Source organism: Chamaea fasciata, unplaced genomic scaffold, assembly GCF_029207755.1.
Source record: "Chamaea fasciata isolate MVZ Bird 193981 ecotype frontalis unplaced genomic scaffold, bChaFas1.0.hap1 SCAF_2, whole genome shotgun sequence".
Taxonomy (NCBI): Eukaryota; Metazoa; Chordata; class Aves; order Passeriformes; family Sylviidae; genus Chamaea; species Chamaea fasciata.
In genome coordinates this window covers 45,233,746-45,250,433 of record NW_027094087.1, presented here as the reverse complement: position 1 = coordinate 45,250,433, position 16,688 = coordinate 45,233,746, and the positions used below count along the sequence as shown (strand labels likewise).

Sequence of the window (16,688 nt, the reverse complement as noted above, 5' to 3'; positions counted from 1 at the left end):
TCTCATGTACAAACTGAGAAAGGGCAACAGCATTTCCCTAATTTAGAAAGGTAAAATACTCATATAGTATAACAACAAAGACATATGTATCTTACTGAAGCTGTAAATAATAGTTATAAAAATAAGTGTACACACACACGCGCGCTCTGTACAGCTGGGTTTTTGCCCTGTATTTCTGTAAAGTCAGTCATGACAAGAAAGAAAACTACATATATAAATTGTAACTGAGATAAAGTAATTTCTCAAAAACAAGATAGAAAAGCTGAGCTTTTGCATTCAACAATATAGGCTGATGTGTTTTGTTACAAACATAAAAAAGAAACCTGTCTGTCAGTTGCTTTAAACACTAAGGGGGAACTAAACCAAAAACCCCACCACTAACATTCTGTTTTACTATACACTTAGACCCACAAACATGCTCACATATCCAGCAGTATATCTAGTTGTATACACGACCACTAAATATTTAATAGGAAAACTGACACATTATTTAGTGTTAAGAAGCTGTTTTTAAACAATAACATTATTATATCATTGCCTTCTCATATGTAAAAAAACCAAGCAAACAAAACTTCTACTGGGCTGCAAATTACTTCAAGTGTATCATTAAACGCCTCTTCCCTTTGCATTCTGACCTTTGACTTAACATATTTGTTGCTTCAAGCTGTAGTTCTACATGACTACTTTCAACCACATTTCAGTCACAGCCACAGCATCACATCCTTCACTATGATTCACAGAAAATTGCTCCTCTGTTTATGAAGGAAATTACAATTCCACTCATTTAGGTTTGAGCAAAATCTGTTATTTCATTTCTAGTATAGAAAAAAAATATTTTTGAAAGTTTAATACTATCTGTGAGAAGTCAAAATTAATCAAGCATTCATATTTTCAAAAACACCCAACTGGTCTTAAGAATCAGGACTATCAGACTGTAAACAAAAATAAGTGAAGCAAAACCATAACTTGAATAGTGTACTATTGCAAACTACAACCTTGCTGGTTTAGTTTAGTGTTTCTTTATCAAATTGAGTGTAATTACCAAGGGCCTTAGTTTTTATGCTTCTAGGTTTTATTTGCCAACTAAGTAAGTATATTATCTGACCATACAAATGCACATAGTACTGGCCCACTGTTATAAAGTGCCATATTTACAAGTGCCTTTATAAATTAAAACACCCCCTAGAACCTTTGAGTTCTCAAATTTAAGGCCAATCTGAAAAAATCCAAACTAAACCACATCCATGTCGTAAGTCATGCCCAAATGTCTGCCTTAACAGCATTGCTGGTATGACTAAAGCTTCACTAATACTGCCCAACATACAAAGGGATTCCCACTGAAGTGTGAAACTAAATATTTCTGTTAACGCACTGAACACTCACCACAGGGGGTCAAGAGATAGAGAAAGTGTGTCACTCAATTTCAGTAAATCCCTTCAAATCACACACAAGCCACAACACTTAACTTGTGGGTTTTTTTCAGAGCTGAACATAGTAGGAACTACAGAGCCATAAACTGAAAGCTTCTTTTTCCCCCTGCAGCTTGAACATATATACACACCAAACTTAGAAACGGTTCATGTTAAAAATTTTCAAAAGAAACATTTCAAATTCCTCTAAACACCCTAAATTCCACCTTCACCATCCTTCTTACACTATCAGTAGAACTACAAGACAGAGTTTGCCCTTCTGCATGCAAAGGGTGTGCTCTTTATGGCCCCACCTCTCAGGTATGGACCTGACTGCACAGTTATGTCAGGGTCACAGCTTCACACTCCAGCAATGGGCAGGATGTGGGTTTACAGCTAGGCACTGAAGAGAGGGTTTTATACAGGCGTGAGTCTTGATAGGTCTACTCACACTTCCTGACACCACCCTGCAGTCTTTTTTGCCTTGCCATCCTCACATCTCTGGCAGGACACACTTGCTGCCTCAAAGACATCCAGTCTCCCAAGACACGTAACTGATTTTGCTGTCTCTTTCACCTGCAGTAACTGAGTTAGTGAATCCCAACAAATCCCTGCCTCCTTCTTCTTTCAGTTATATCTTCCTTCATTGTTCTCTATCCCTGCTCATACACAGCACCTACTTTCTCTGCACTGAAGACAACTAAGATCCCCCTTGTGACTTGCATTCAGACTCAGAATTTTGTTGAAAATTTGGTCAAGTGAACTTTCTAGTTCTACTGAATTCCAGCCAGCATTCATCTCCATTTATTAATTTCTACTATCCTAAAAACCAAGTAATTCAAAAACTTTTATGGGGATTTTCTTTTGGAAGAGAGACAATTGTTATAAAAGCAAAATACAATTACATAAGATTCACAACAATATTTCCTTCTCCATATTAGTAAGAACTTCATATGTACTTTCTAAATATTATCATGTATTTTTCTGGCCTCAACTTTTTCAATTACTTTACATGGCATAAAGATAAGAATTAGGTTTGTAGCATTTTTAATGACTTGTAAAACAAAGAAATTAAGCCTGACTTGAATCTGGCTTCCTAAAGTGCTCCAACCACAGACCTAGTGAAAACAGAGCAATTGCCTGTCTCCCTCCTGTTCTAAGCAAATATATAAGCTCTCATTTGAATCTTGTTCTGTATTTATGTACTTACGACCTTTTTATAATAAGCCATTCTGTTAAGACAAAAAGTCATATGTAAAATATTTAAACTTTGTCACCAAAAATCCAGAACTGATTGTGAATGTCAGCACTTTAAAAATTAAGCCCCTCCACATCAGCAGTCTGCACCAATCACTAATTTTTCACATTCTCTTCTACAGAGTAAGGTTACTTAGTCTTAACTCCCTGTAGGTTTTTTTTTTCCCCCCGCTTTGTAGTTTCTTCCCTTCTTTGTAGCACTAACTCACCTTTAAAACAATAATTTGAGAGCCCATCCAGATGGTACTGCCTATTTATTAGTGGCATCATCATTTTCTGAACTGAGCATTTTATATAAAATGAAACAGATAACATGGTTCTTGAAAAACTGCAAAAGGCTCAAATGCCAAAACAGTAAATATTTTCATGTAAGTACAGATATCCGTTACTTTAGATCACATACATAAATGCACTTATCAGAAATAAAGTAAATTCAAGAACACATGATTTCCTTACCTTTGAGAGTTCCATTCCAGGCCCACATTGTTTGCAGAGGATACAGTTTCCAGTCTGGTCCCTAAATTCTTGTTCTCTGCAGTCTCCAGTCTCACAAACTACCTTACTTAGCTGAAAAACCCAAACCAACAACAAAACAAAACAAAACAAAAAACCCACAGTAAATTCATAAAAATATATAAAATCTGAGAAATAAAGCCATGTTTTGATTTTAAAAATAACTTTCTGCATTATCAATTACCCTTAGTTCCACAGCAAGCCAGAGCAGAGCAGGCAATGTAATTGTGTGCTATGCTACATTCTGTCCATAAACTGAATACTCCAAACACCCAAACAATGTATACAGCACACTGCAGTAAGAGATGGCCACCTCTGAAGTGAAGCAGTATCACCTCCACAGCACTATATTCACCTCTATTTTCTGTCCTAGTCCACTCCTGCATCCATGAAGAGGCTCACAAGATAAAATTTTGTAATTGTGTGTGAGAAGCGGCCAAAAATTACATGAATCAGTGAACCAAGCTTAAGCTCACATCAATAAAATGTGTAAGCAACTGTCTGTGTGCAGCATTTGAAGGCCTTTAGGGCTAGCAGTAATGTGTAAAACAAAAGACAGATTCTGTGTTCAGTACAATTTTTTCAACATGGGGGAAAAACATTAATCTTAAACTTACCAAGCATGCTAGTAAAATGACAAGCACCTTCAGTTTATCATCTCCTTGTAATCCTTTAGCATCCATTTCTTGAGATAAACCTTTCTCCCTAGAAAAATATAAATAGAAAAAAAATCATTATAGTTACATCATTTAAATTGCAGAAGTCACATGTCCATAGTACTTCACGACACTATGATGTCAAAATACAATCTGTAAATCCCATTAACATTTTCAGATGGATTCCTGGAAGCTGCTAAACAACAAACATATGGCTTTTGAAGACAAAAAAAATAAACACAAAGTTTCTACAGTTTTAAGTCTCAGAAGAAGAGATAGCTATCAGTCTGGAGTTGAGAACATCAACAATTATTAATCCAACATCCCTAACATATGTTAGTTTCTTGCTTGTTAAACATTCAGTACGTGATCAACAAACAAAAATAAATTTCTTCAAATACGTTATGGTGTTTTTATCATCTACGAGTAGAGACTGACAAATGAAAGGATGGAACCCAAAACAAAAGGAAAATAACAGAGAAAAACATTAAGATAGAAACTGCTTTCCAACATGGAAATACTTCAAGCATAATATGCTTGCAAAAAATATACAACCAGAATGAACACAAACTGTAGTTAACACAAAATTTCACATTTTACTGGATGAATACCCTAGTTAATGATTTCCAAACAATAAGAAGAAAGTATACTTCAGTGTCACTATTGATATTTTTTAAGATAAACTGTATTTTGAAGTGTAAAGAGAGCAAGAGTCTCCTAAAAAGAACAGAGCAGGTAGAGATGTGTCAGACAGCAGTCCACGGGAAAGCCAAGATGGCACTTTTATGGTTATTTCTCACTTAGTGATGGTAATGGTCTATGGGCCAATGACAATTATCAGATTAAATGCATGTCAACATGGGTAAAAAAGAAGATATACTTTCAAGGAATACAAGTACATAGAGATATAGTATTTGACATGGGTTTCTTTTTTAAATCTGAGGGGAAAAAAATTCAGGCATGAAACATTAAATGGAAAAAATTTCAGAAATAATTCTGGATGACCAAAACACGACTTCATGTAAAAAGTACTGTAGAAGAACTAGAAAAATGGAAAAGGAGAGTAAAAAACTTCTAAACATTCTGAAATAACGAGAAGCTGACAATTCTAATTCTGAAAAAAATGGGTATGCACACACAAAGCAATTTCTAGTAATAGCAAAGAGCAAGCAGTGGACAGAGGCAGTAAAAATACTGTTAAGGGAAATTTCAAGAGATGTTACTCATCTATTTTTTGAAACATACAAAATGGGTAAATACACATACCATACATTATATCTTCTGGCCAAAAAGTAACTGAATATTTTTTAAGTAAAATCAGATTAGATAAGAGACAAATTGAGAGACTTTACAGCTCAGTAACCTTGAAATAAGTATCAACAAAGTCTTAGTTTTGATCCTGTTCAGTTTTGCTGTTCATTCCCTTTGGAATGCTACAGAAATTCAAGAGTAATATATAAAGAAATTAAAAATAACTAAGAATTGTAATACAATAAAGAACTTTACACTGCATTACAGACAAGCAGTCCTGTAAAACAAGCTTGACTTCAGGGAAGTTCAAGACAGTAAAGCTAGAAGTCTAAGAGTTAAATTAAATAAACTGATTAAATATTGATTCAAAGAATCATGCTTAAATTAGTGGGATTTGGGAGAAAAATCCCCTTTAATTTCTGATTTCATGTAGTATTGTTTAGTGGAAAAAATATATACTTCATGAGCTTTCTTAATTGCTATAGGACTTAAAATTTTACAGAAGTGTGCAAGGGAAACAAAGTTGTAAATATAATTGAATTTCTTAGATTTAAATGTCAAGTGATTACTCCAAGTCATATATATTCCTTAATAATTAAAAAATAGCTAAATCATAGTACAGTTCTAATGTAATTCTGACCATCCATAGAATACTACCAAAACTTCAAAACCAGGATTCTTCCTAAGGTTAAAACTAAGTTTTATTTTAAGCTTCAATATTTATTTTTGCTTCTGAAAACAGATGTGAAACATATCAAAAAGAAACTGAAGACTGTAATAAGTGTATATTTTTGTGTCAAGTTTCACATACAATTTTCAGTACAAAAAATACTGCTGAGCTGTACTAAGTCTAATGACCTAAAATACAGAGCTATAACATAACACATACCACTTATCAAAATCAATACTGAAACAAAGCTAATTACGTATTTTTGTCTTTTAGTACTCTGGAGTCATAATAGGGATAAAAATCAAATGCCAGTACGGAACAAAAGGCAGCATTAAAAATCTTGCTGATCATACTGACATCTTGTATTTCAGTTTTAGAATTGCCCTGTTATAAGATGATCTTCTTATAGAAGCAAGTACATCAAATACTTTTAGAACATAAAAAGCATAAGGTATACCATCCTGTACCAAAATACATTTTGTTCACTTAGGTGTGAAATTTGATTGCAGCTGTGAAATATTCTCTATTTAAAAGAAAATCTACCACCTTTATAAGAGTCTCGGCAAGTCCAACCACCAGGAGTTCCACAACCCAGAGTAAATTTTCAAAATCAAGCGTTTTGTAACTGGCATCAAACTATCAAGGACTTCTCCAACACTTAACTAAGCTTCAGTTTTTTGACCAATCATTACAAGTTTCAAGCAATCTTACCGTTTTAGGCCTAGGATATGAGGTATCTTCTGTACAATACGTCTTCTATAATCAACAAAGATTCCAAAAGAAGCTTGCAGGTCTATGGACCTTAAACTTCAGAGCACTTCAGTAGCACCAAAACACGTTTACATAGCTTCAGCAGACATGTAGGGATGCCTGTGGTACTCTATCATGCCATCATTGTGCCCACTGTCACCACTCCTACCAAAACACCAAAGACTATATCCTGACTAACATGTGAGAAAGAAATGAGCCAGTGTACAAGAAATAACCATTTTTAAGAGGCCAAATGAAATAAGATGTTTCTTTCATGACAATATTTTGATAAAAATAATTGAAAGGCACCTTAATGGTTAGGGCGCATTAATAACTCAGTGTATGGGACACAAGTCCCAAAGGCGAGATAAATGTGTCAGCTGCACATTTCCTGTTTCCATCTCCAGTTTGATCAAAAGTCCTGCTTAAAAAGCAGAGACTGCAGCACTTAATAATAGGTTGCCATTGAGCAAATTTCTTCTCTCATGATATCAAGTGGCATTATACCAATGTCTGTTGGACACCAGCCATTCACCTCATGTTTTCAAGTAAGAACTTATTAGAAGTTTTTTGCCTCTAAAACATGTGTGAGCAAACAGAGGTTCCATACCTTTAAAGACTATTTGCTCTTGTCCAGTTACTGATACTTAAAACGCCAAGTTCAGTTATAATCAATTTTATTAGAAGAAAGAAACCTGTGGATAGAGTTTTTTGAGGTTACTAAATCATTCCAAATACATCTTATTAGGTTAACAGTAATATGCTTGCCTAAAATACTCAGGGAAAAGCGATCATTACTGGTAATGTACTGAACTCAGAATAGAGAACATGCTTTAGGAAATGTGGTTGCATAATTTTAAGGTCATTTGGGGCCTACTATGCATATGCATAAAGAGGGCAATATCAAACAATAAATTAGAAACATGTAATAAATGTACTGTGGAAGTAAGAACTTCCTGCCTTTTAGGGTTCTAGAATCCATTGCCCTCTAAAATTTACTCTTACATTTACCAGCTTGCTTGAATAGTAGTCATCATTTTATTTCAAAGTCATGTCAGAAAAATATTTTTCTCTCCAAAAAACTTAAAGTTCCACTATGAAAGACACACCACCTCAAGAATCAAACCAGAACGACTAAATTATGGCTGACTAGCAGGTTTCTCAGACAAGGATGCATCAAAACTTTGAAGCCAACATCACCCATCTTCTAAGGGAAACTTTAGCAACGGTGAAGAGTCCCAACTTCACATTCACTTAACCCGAAGTTGTGAATTCCCAGTTAATTCACAACCAGGTCTTAAAAATTTCCCATATTTGATTTGATATTTATACTTGACAACCACTTTTCACATGCTCTGTAACACTGGCAGAGTACGCTGAGAAATTCTGGGTAACAAAGAGGGATGAAAATATAACCATCTTATCTTGTTGTCAACAGAGGTCTCTGGTATCCAACAAACAGGGTCTCAGCTCCTTTCTAACCACCTACTTCCCACCCGCAGCTGTCATCTGCGCAATAAAACAAGGAGTGGCAGATGGCTTTAGCAGAGTCAGTGCCCCAGGGGCAAGAAACAAGAGAAGGGAAAGTACTTATGCTGCTGCAATGACAAAGACAAAGAAAGGGAGCAAGTTAGAGACAAGAACTTCCACTACAGTGCTGCACATTGTTACTTCTGTCTCCCAGGTCTAGAACACCTTCCCTTTACACCCTGCCCACAACCCTCGTGGTCTTCCCCTTTGTGAATTAAATGAGGTCTTGTCTGACCACATTTGCTCCAGCTTTTCTGAGAAATGTGGGGAAAAAAACTCCATATTGTCAGCTAGGGCACATTCATCACATTTAATGTCACGTTGAAAAGATTTGTATTTTACGAACCTGCCATACATGGAATTGTATGACATTAGGCAGCTATGGATTTATTTCTAATTTTGCAAAGACAACGGTAGCAGATAAAAGTTAGAACCTTGCTGGGGATCAAAAACACTTTGATGTATTTTAGGGGCCGAAGGAGATGAAAAGACGACAGGGCCACAAGACACAGAGCGTAAATATTTCCTGGCTTTCTGAGTACCACACACTTCAAGTCACATTAATTGAAGTACTTGTCTTTACAGGAATAATGGTGATAAAGCAGTTTATCATTTGTGTTCTTCAGCATATCCAGCCTATCGTTAATTACACATTAGAGTGAAATATTGTAACAAAGGTGCAACGCGGCAATGTTTTTCCTACACATAAACAAAGCTGATTTTTACAGGATCAGAGCCTGTGATTCACACAGGAACTCCCACTCTCACCAAAGTTGATGAGCCTACTCATACAACATCAAAATTGTGGTTAAAAAAAAAAAAAAAGGTTGCTCCTTCTGTTTAATACATCTCACCCATCTCAATTTCCAGGAGACACTGTTTTGCTAGATGAAACCTCAGTGCCAAGCTACACTTCTACTTTTGTACTCAGATATGTGAATAAGTAATACATTTGAGAATGCCAGTATTATATCCAGACTTCGTTTACACCAAAGTATACTAATAGTTATTTTTCAAAGTAATTTTTAGGGATCATGAATTATAAAGCATTAGGCTGGTTAATACAGTTAATACACCTTGCAACGGTGCAATGCCAATATGCTACATTTATCCAGCCAACCTTGAGCAGTTTTTGGATGGCATGCAATGTCTTAAAAACCACAGACATGAGTTACTTTCACTCACACCATTCTCTTTTATTAGGATTGCAAGTTGTTGAAAGTGAGAGAAAGTGACTTATTACCTCCTTAACTGACATTTTAAGCATCTCACTAATAAACTAATAAAGAAGCTTACTTCTAGGTCTAAAAGAAAACAGAAAAACCAACCAACCAACCAAAAACAACAACAAAAAAACCCACCCAAAAAACCCAACCCTTTTCTCTCATGGTAACAAGCTCCCGGTTAATGTGCCTAAGTAACTTGCTTTACACCTGATGGTGAAGGTGTGCTTGAAAGAGATTATGCAGTAGTTAAGAAACCTGCCTACAGATTGAATCGATTTGCCACTTATATTAAATGCTACTGGACCACTTTATAAACTTGATAAAAGCATCCATCTAAAGTAGCTGTAAATACAAAGGTGGTAAATAAGTATTTAGACTTTTCACGAACATCAGGTAAAGCTTTGGGTCCAAGGTCAGATTTAATGGGGACAGCCATCAGGAAAGGAAGACAAACAATCAAAACCTTTTTAACAAACCGAACTGTAATTGGGGCTTTTAAACCTCTTACCAGCAAAAAGTTAGAAGCTCCTATTCCTTCAACTCCAGCTCTAAAATTGTTTGAAGCAAACAGCAGCTTATTTGCGCAGCAGACACGAGAAGCGCTTGCGAACACGAAAGCCCAGCTTTCAAGGGCTTTTTGTTCGCCGCGCTCCGCGGCGCGGAGCAGCCACTCCAGGGCTGTCGAGACCTGCAGAACCCACCAGCAGCAGCAGCAGCAGCAGCAGCCGCGGCTCCGTGCCTACGCCGTGCCCTGCGCTCCCAGCGGGGGCGGCTCGGAGCGGCAGAACCGGAGCCACCGCGGGGAGGAAGGGGCCCGGCGGAGCCCTCCCCGCGCCCCTGCTGCCGCCGCCTGCGCCTTCCGCGGAGCTCGCCACCATCACCTCCCTCCCTCCCTCCCTCGCCGCCCACCGCGGACCCCGGGACCGGCAGCGCGGGTCGGTGCCAGGCGGGGTGGCCTCGGGGCAGCGGTGCCCGGAGCCGCTGCTTCCCCCGGGACCGCCCCACTCCGCGGCGGGGGCTCGGCCCGCCCGGCTGTCGCACGCACCCACCTGCCACGCCGCGGCTGCGGCCGCCCCGGCCGGCCCAGGAGCGCTGGCCCCGCACCGCCCCCGCCGCCACCGCCTCCCCTCGGCGCCCGCCCCGTCACCCCGGCAACGCCGCGCCGCCCCGGGCCAGCCCCGTCAGCTGAGCGCGGGCAGCCAATGGGATGGAGGGATGGATGGAGGGATGGAGGGATGGAGGGATGGATGGATGGATGGATGGATGGATGGATGGATGGATGGATGGATGGATGGATGGATGGATGGATGGATGGATGGATGGATGGATGGATGGATGGATGGATGGATGGATGGATGGATGGATGGATGGATGGATGGATGGATGGTGACATGTGTCCACACCAGGTGGGCGGGAGTGGGGGTTTGTGCCTCATACCAGTGGTGCAAAGCCAAGGTGAATCACAAGTGAGGAGCTGGTGTCCCTTTCAGCCCACCAGAAGGACAGGATAACAGGGCACTCCTGTGCCCACCCCTGCCTCCAGACATTGCCCGGCTTTGGGACTGAAGCCTTGGCATTGCTGATCCCCCTCAGAGGGAGCTCAGGCTTACGGTTGCTGGACTGTTCTAAAGGGACTGGCCCTTGGCCACTGTTCAGGTGAGTGTAGAACGAGTCCTTGTAACTCAGCAAAGCCCTTTCCACCTCTCCTGCCCAAAAAACATGATGGAGGCTTTCTGACAACACACTGCAAATTCTCCTTTCTGAAGCTCTCCTTTCCAAAGTACTTGAGTAACCTTTTTTTTCCTGCTAGTTCAGAGCCTGAAATATTTTATCCATTCTGCAGGTAATAAGTTACCCAGCTGTAAGCACAGTGTTGGTACCAAACGCCAGTATCCATGGAGAAATGGAGAAATGGAGAAATCCAGCCCTTCACGAACAGGAAATTTTCTACAGTTGTGAGGTTGGGTGTTACTGCTACATACTGTGACACAAATTAAGAGCTTTTCTGAAGTTAGTGATGCTCCAACATTGGTGAAACCAGTCTTGGAGACCTTGGTAAAAGAACTGCTGCTGCAGGGATTTCAGGTCATAAGTTTAACTTCTAATGAAAAGGTTAATGATTCACTTACAGTCTAGACAACTGTATGGAAACACAAGGAACTGGGTTAGGCTCTGAAAAAATGAACAAATGCTTGAAATGGGAGGTAAAGCATTTTCAAACAAACAGAATTTTTAGAGCTTCTCACAAACAAAATTTTGAAGATCACCAGCCACATGGACTTCTCTAATAACAAAGAGTGCTTATTGAAATCCAGCAAGTTTTATGCAAAGAGAGAAATGTTTGCTACAAAACTAGTTGTTTTCAATTATAAAACCATAACAACTCAGAATGTACAGGGGTTTTCATGTAATTATCTTCTAAAGGGCCTTCAAAGAAGAGCTTTGCTTCAGGACCCTTGCCAGGAAGAGCTCTGCAAGAGGCTGGAATTTCAGTGAGGAATGGCATACTGCGGCGCCACAGCAGCGCATCTGTTGTGAATAGCAGCTGCTGCACAGCACTGAGCATTGTACACAGCCTCACTACTTACAGGCAATCTTTTGTATGTTATCTGTTTTCTGGAGCCACCAGTGAAACTATTGTGTGAGTTTTTCTTAGTAGAATCATCATGTATGTTTCAGATACTTGTTTTAAAGTAGTATAGTTAGACAAAGGTATTAAAACATCCCAGAGTTCTTGAAGTGTTGACTAAACACTCAGGATTACCATATAAAGAAACATTAAGACTTTGATCAGACAGTGGGTTACTATGCTAATGAGCTCAGAGCAACATGTTATCTTTAACACTGAAACTTAAACGTTTAAGTCCTTGTTGTAGCATGTAAAACTTTTCCTCTGAATGTAAAATGGATGAATTAGTTCCATTCATCATTGAAAGATGTTGAAAATTGCAGTGTTTACTTTGTTTTAAACGATGATGCTTCTCAGGAAATTGAAGAAGTGAATTGTTAGAACTAGTACAGAGATTCTCACTACAACAGAGAAAGCAACAAAGAAATATTTGGAAAGCAGATTCAGCTGACCCCTTTGATAAGGCTAAGTTGCATGACATATCTGATGTGGAGGCAGAAATTGTACAGCAATAGGAAGTTGTTATCTCCATATCTCAAATGCTAACACAGTTCCCCCAGTCAACTGAGAGATAGATCTACTCTTGTTATGACAGCTGTTGGAAACTGATGTCAGTATAACTGTGCAATGTCTTTTGATAATCTGAACTATTACAAACCTTAAGATATGTTTATGATGTTATCTAAGGCACACTGTTTGGAAATGGCTCTATTTATAATCAGAATTTTCTCAAGCTATTTTAATAAATAAATCATATACTTGTGAGTTTCCTAGTCAGATTTGCTTGAAAAAGCATTGTGAACCTTTTGTTTCTGATGGCTTAAGCCTGAGGATTAATTAATGTTTATACAGCTCTTAGTAAAAGCAAAGTTACTAGTGCCAAGAATTATTACTATTTAATCTTCAAAAGTCAGATCAATGACAGGCTAAACTGTCAGAGAACTGCTATTTAAAACAACAAAAATGCTGAAAACCCTCTTCCCACCATGCTTGAATGTGTTCAAGTGTGCTTTCATTTCAGCCTCACTTACATACAGACAAGCAAAGATATTTTTCAGTTTAATTGGGTTGACGCCCATCTTTGTTTGAATGTCTGAGGAGATCACCTAAAATCCTGGGGACCTTTTACAAAATGAAAAAAACTTTGTTTCTTACATGCATTTTCAGGGCCCAAATGTTGCAAATAATTATCTATGCAAATCCCACTCAACAGTGTAATCTATCTGATTAACCAGTGTTCCTTCTGTGTGGAACTTCACCCATTTGTGTGATAGGTCAGATCCTTGTAGTGATAGTTTAATTGTGTGAGACTTGCATAGCTATTTTGACTTCTGAAGAAAAAGACTCCTTGTGTTATTTTAAAAAACTTGCTTCTCTTTCTACTTTACACCAAGAAGAGGTAAGGTTTAGAAACAATTTTCCTCAGAAAATAAGTTTATATATTGGAAAACAAGCAACAAGCAAGAGAGGACTGAAAAGGAAGAGAAGCTCATCAGTGAAGCATAGAAATAATAAATAAAGACACCTTTTCAGGATGTTTTAGTACATCATTGTTACTTAGGGAGAAATACTAAAATTTGCTTCGGCTATGCCTTAAATGAAATTCTTCCTTGACAGCTATACACATATTATTCATACAGTGCTAATTACTTTCCTTGTAATATAATTGACTTGTTAAGTGAGAATATGAATTAATTGGTGGCATAGAAAATTAAATTATACCAAGACAGGCCTAGTCAATCTATGTCTGGTATATTATCTCTTGATATTCAGTAAATTGAAGTTTTATACATACAAATATAGTTTTAATTAGAAGAAACAAATTTTGCAGACTGACTAATTAAAGCTAACTACATTTATCTGGAAGCGTTGATAACTTGATCTTACTCAGAAGCAAGCAGACTCTTAAAATTTGGGTTTCCATATTGCACTATGGTGCATACTGAAATATGAACATCTTGAAGGTCCTGTGGACTGGTAGACCTCTCAAAGAATAGTTTTCAAGTGATGCTTAACAGTTATAATTTATGCTGACTTTTAGTTGCAAACTGTTAATAAATGTATTTAAGGTTTATATAAACTTAAATTTAGACTTAGGAATATATAAGTCAGTATTACTAGCCACCATTAAGACTAGATCTTCAAAGACCTTAGTGTCTGGAATGTTTGCAAGTCTGGTCCCAATTATGGGTTCTAAGTTCTTCTGAAAATCTAAATTAAATTTAAATACTACAGAAGGAGTTCGAGTCTTATTTTAACAGTCTGATTCCAGATGCAGGCACAGAACACTCTTGGATTTGGCCCAAACTCACACAAAGATCTGGCCCTTTAAAACTGTAAAACTGTGAATAATCCTAAACCTTCAAAAGACTGTTTCCTTACAGTGAATTTCTGGAGTAGATATCTTAAAATTTCTTCAACACAATGCTTTTCATAAATATGAGTTTGAGGAACAGAATACAAAACACTGTGAATGGAAATTGCATCACTAAAATGCAGCAAAACTTCTACGAAGTTCAGCAAAACTTGCTGTTGGCTCTAGACAAACCTAAGATTTCTTTAATGTCTTTATTAAAATGCCTTAGAAGAAACTTCAATCATCAGGTTAAAAGATTACTTTTATTTTCGAGATTTCATATGGTACAGCTGAACTTTAATATCTTCAATCTTAAAATAAAACCATTTCCTTTTGTGTATAAGGATGTGGTGTTTATAAATTTAGTTCTAATAACTTGTGGAAGTGGAGACTTTTCTTCATCTCAGGTATGGAACTATTAGGCTTAAAAGTGTTATTTGAAGAAGACACAGTTAATAAATGCACTGAGAGCAAACAAAGTATTACAGTGTGTAGGAGGTATGGTTGGTTATTCCTTAGAAAACAAGTACTCCCCTGAGTCATACAATACATGTATTCAAACATAAATTTACAGAACTATAGACTGTATGAATGAGCAGTGCAACCCAAAACCTTATGTACCCCCAAAGCATTGAAAAATACTGGGTTTTCTTCAGTTTTCTACCTATTATTCTAGATAGTCTGTTCTCAATATAATTCTCTCCAAGAACAAAATGCTGCATAAATTACAAACAATCTTTTGAACTTTGTACACACAATGATGTCTAGTATTATTGGTTATGTGAACTTCATAATTTCTTTAAATCTTGCAACGCAAAACTGAAAAAAAAAAACCCCAAAATTCAGTACCTGTTATCTGATGAAGTTTTCCAGTGCCAGAATTTCTGCAGTTTAATTTCACACTGCCGGAGCTTCTGTATTAAATGCTTTTACCTCCTTAAAAAAAAAAAAAAAAAAAAAAAAAAAAAAAAGTATGTCAGCACAAGCCCAGACGAAACTTCAAATCCGGGAAAATAAAATTAACCATGCAGATCAAAGGCAGACGAGCACTGAGACCAAATGCCTGTAATCTGATCAGTGATCAGTTGCCGTACATCAAAGGCAGTGCTTTGGCGAGGAAAAAGAGCTCCTTTTCCAGCAGGTAGTCGCACTCAAATTCTGCCTCCCAGTGCTCTGCACTAGCTCTTTTCCCCCTTTCCTTGCTTGCGCTGGGAGAATGCACACGATTCTGAAACGCTTGGGGTTGAGTGGCTGGATCTGTAGCTTTTGAGTTCCCAAGCTGTGTTGTGGATTGTGTGTTGGAAGCTTTCCCCAGTGCCAGCGGGTTCCGCTTTATCCCTTTCATCTCGCTGAGCTGCAGATCCCATGACATCATTCAATGCTGTGGGACTGGTTAGAGAGCTGTAATACAGCCTGTGGGGGAATGCAGCTAAAGAGCAGCAAGAGTTTGCATGATTTCTAATCAGGTTAGTCCATTGTAACAAACCCAGGGCTCACTTCAAAGTCTTCACACATTTAAGTTTCCTCCCGAGATGGGAGAATAGTGTAGGTATAAAGTTTTCTTTTAAAGATGCTTTATAATTTTGTCTGCAAAAGGAAGTTCAATTTTCCATAAAGTTCTGAAAGTCAGCTAGACAGCTGTAAGACACGAGAAAAAACTACTTTTGTTCGTCTCTTTGTCGAGATTTGGAGCAGAGAAAATGGTGTATTTTGCACGCTGGCATCGGATTTTTGCACTGGCAAAACCAAGCACAATAGGGCATGCTCTTAGTCCCTGGCTCACGTCCTTCCTGCTGCTTACTGTGTGGCCTTTTGCAAATCATTTTATTTGAGCCTGATTCATCTGTGGCTCATGATTCCTTTACGTAAATGAGCTGTAAAGCTGCCATAAGTAGCTCACAGAAGCGTTTTTCAGTGTAAAGGCTTTTTTTTTTTAGCTAGAGTAGATTTGAAGTGGTCACCACTGATCTTCCACAGAGGGAGGCTTTGGGGGGCATGAAAATACATGGACAAGGATTCTCTGTGCTGCCGCAGGTCATAGTCCCGAGGATTCCTGGAGGGTCCTGTGTAGCCCTGGCGAGCAGGGGAAGCCTCAAGGCTGCTGTGACTTTCTTACAGTGCAGAGGAGAGGCAGAAGAAATGTACTACTGAATTTCATATTCCGTGATCTGAGGCTAAGTTAGCTTTTGGCACGGAGATTAATTCAGCCCTCTGTACTTCAACTGTTAATAAAACATACAAATATCAAGCAGGATGGATTTTGGGATAATCGGGCATATTGAAGATGTCACTGAAGTTCCCATGCACGCATACCCCACACTTTGGGCATACCACACGTGCAGATGAAAGTGATAAGAGCCTGTCAACTGGTAGACGCATGCAAATATTTGCACACCGAGTAGCCGAGAATTCGTTTAAAAGGCAAAAGTAAAAAGAGGCAA

At 38.2% G+C, this 16,688-nt stretch overlaps 1 protein-coding gene across 4 annotated transcripts in view; it reads right to left on the bottom strand.

The window, feature by feature from the left end:
- The window catches only part of TNFRSF19 (TNF receptor superfamily member 19), a 56,959-nt gene extending 41,413 nt beyond the window's left edge, over positions 1-15,546 (bottom strand). The window contains exons 1-4 of one of the 4 annotated variants that reach the window (XM_066175877.1): positions 15,342-15,546; positions 15,097-15,183; positions 3,797-3,884; positions 3,123-3,233 (exon numbers count right to left, since the gene is read on the bottom strand). In XM_066175877.1, the coding sequence (XP_066031974.1) occupies positions 3,123-3,233; positions 3,797-3,862 (177 nt within the window). In that variant the 5' untranslated portion in view covers positions 3,863-3,884; positions 15,097-15,183; positions 15,342-15,546. Of the gene's footprint in view, positions 1-3,122; positions 3,234-3,796; positions 3,885-7,116; positions 7,202-9,770; positions 9,844-10,311; positions 10,347-15,096; positions 15,184-15,341 lie in introns of those variants that run through there. The other 3 variants (XM_066175878.1, XM_066175880.1, XM_066175879.1) reach the window with 3 other exon arrangements.
- Between the last annotated feature and the right edge of the window lie 1,142 nt (positions 15,547-16,688).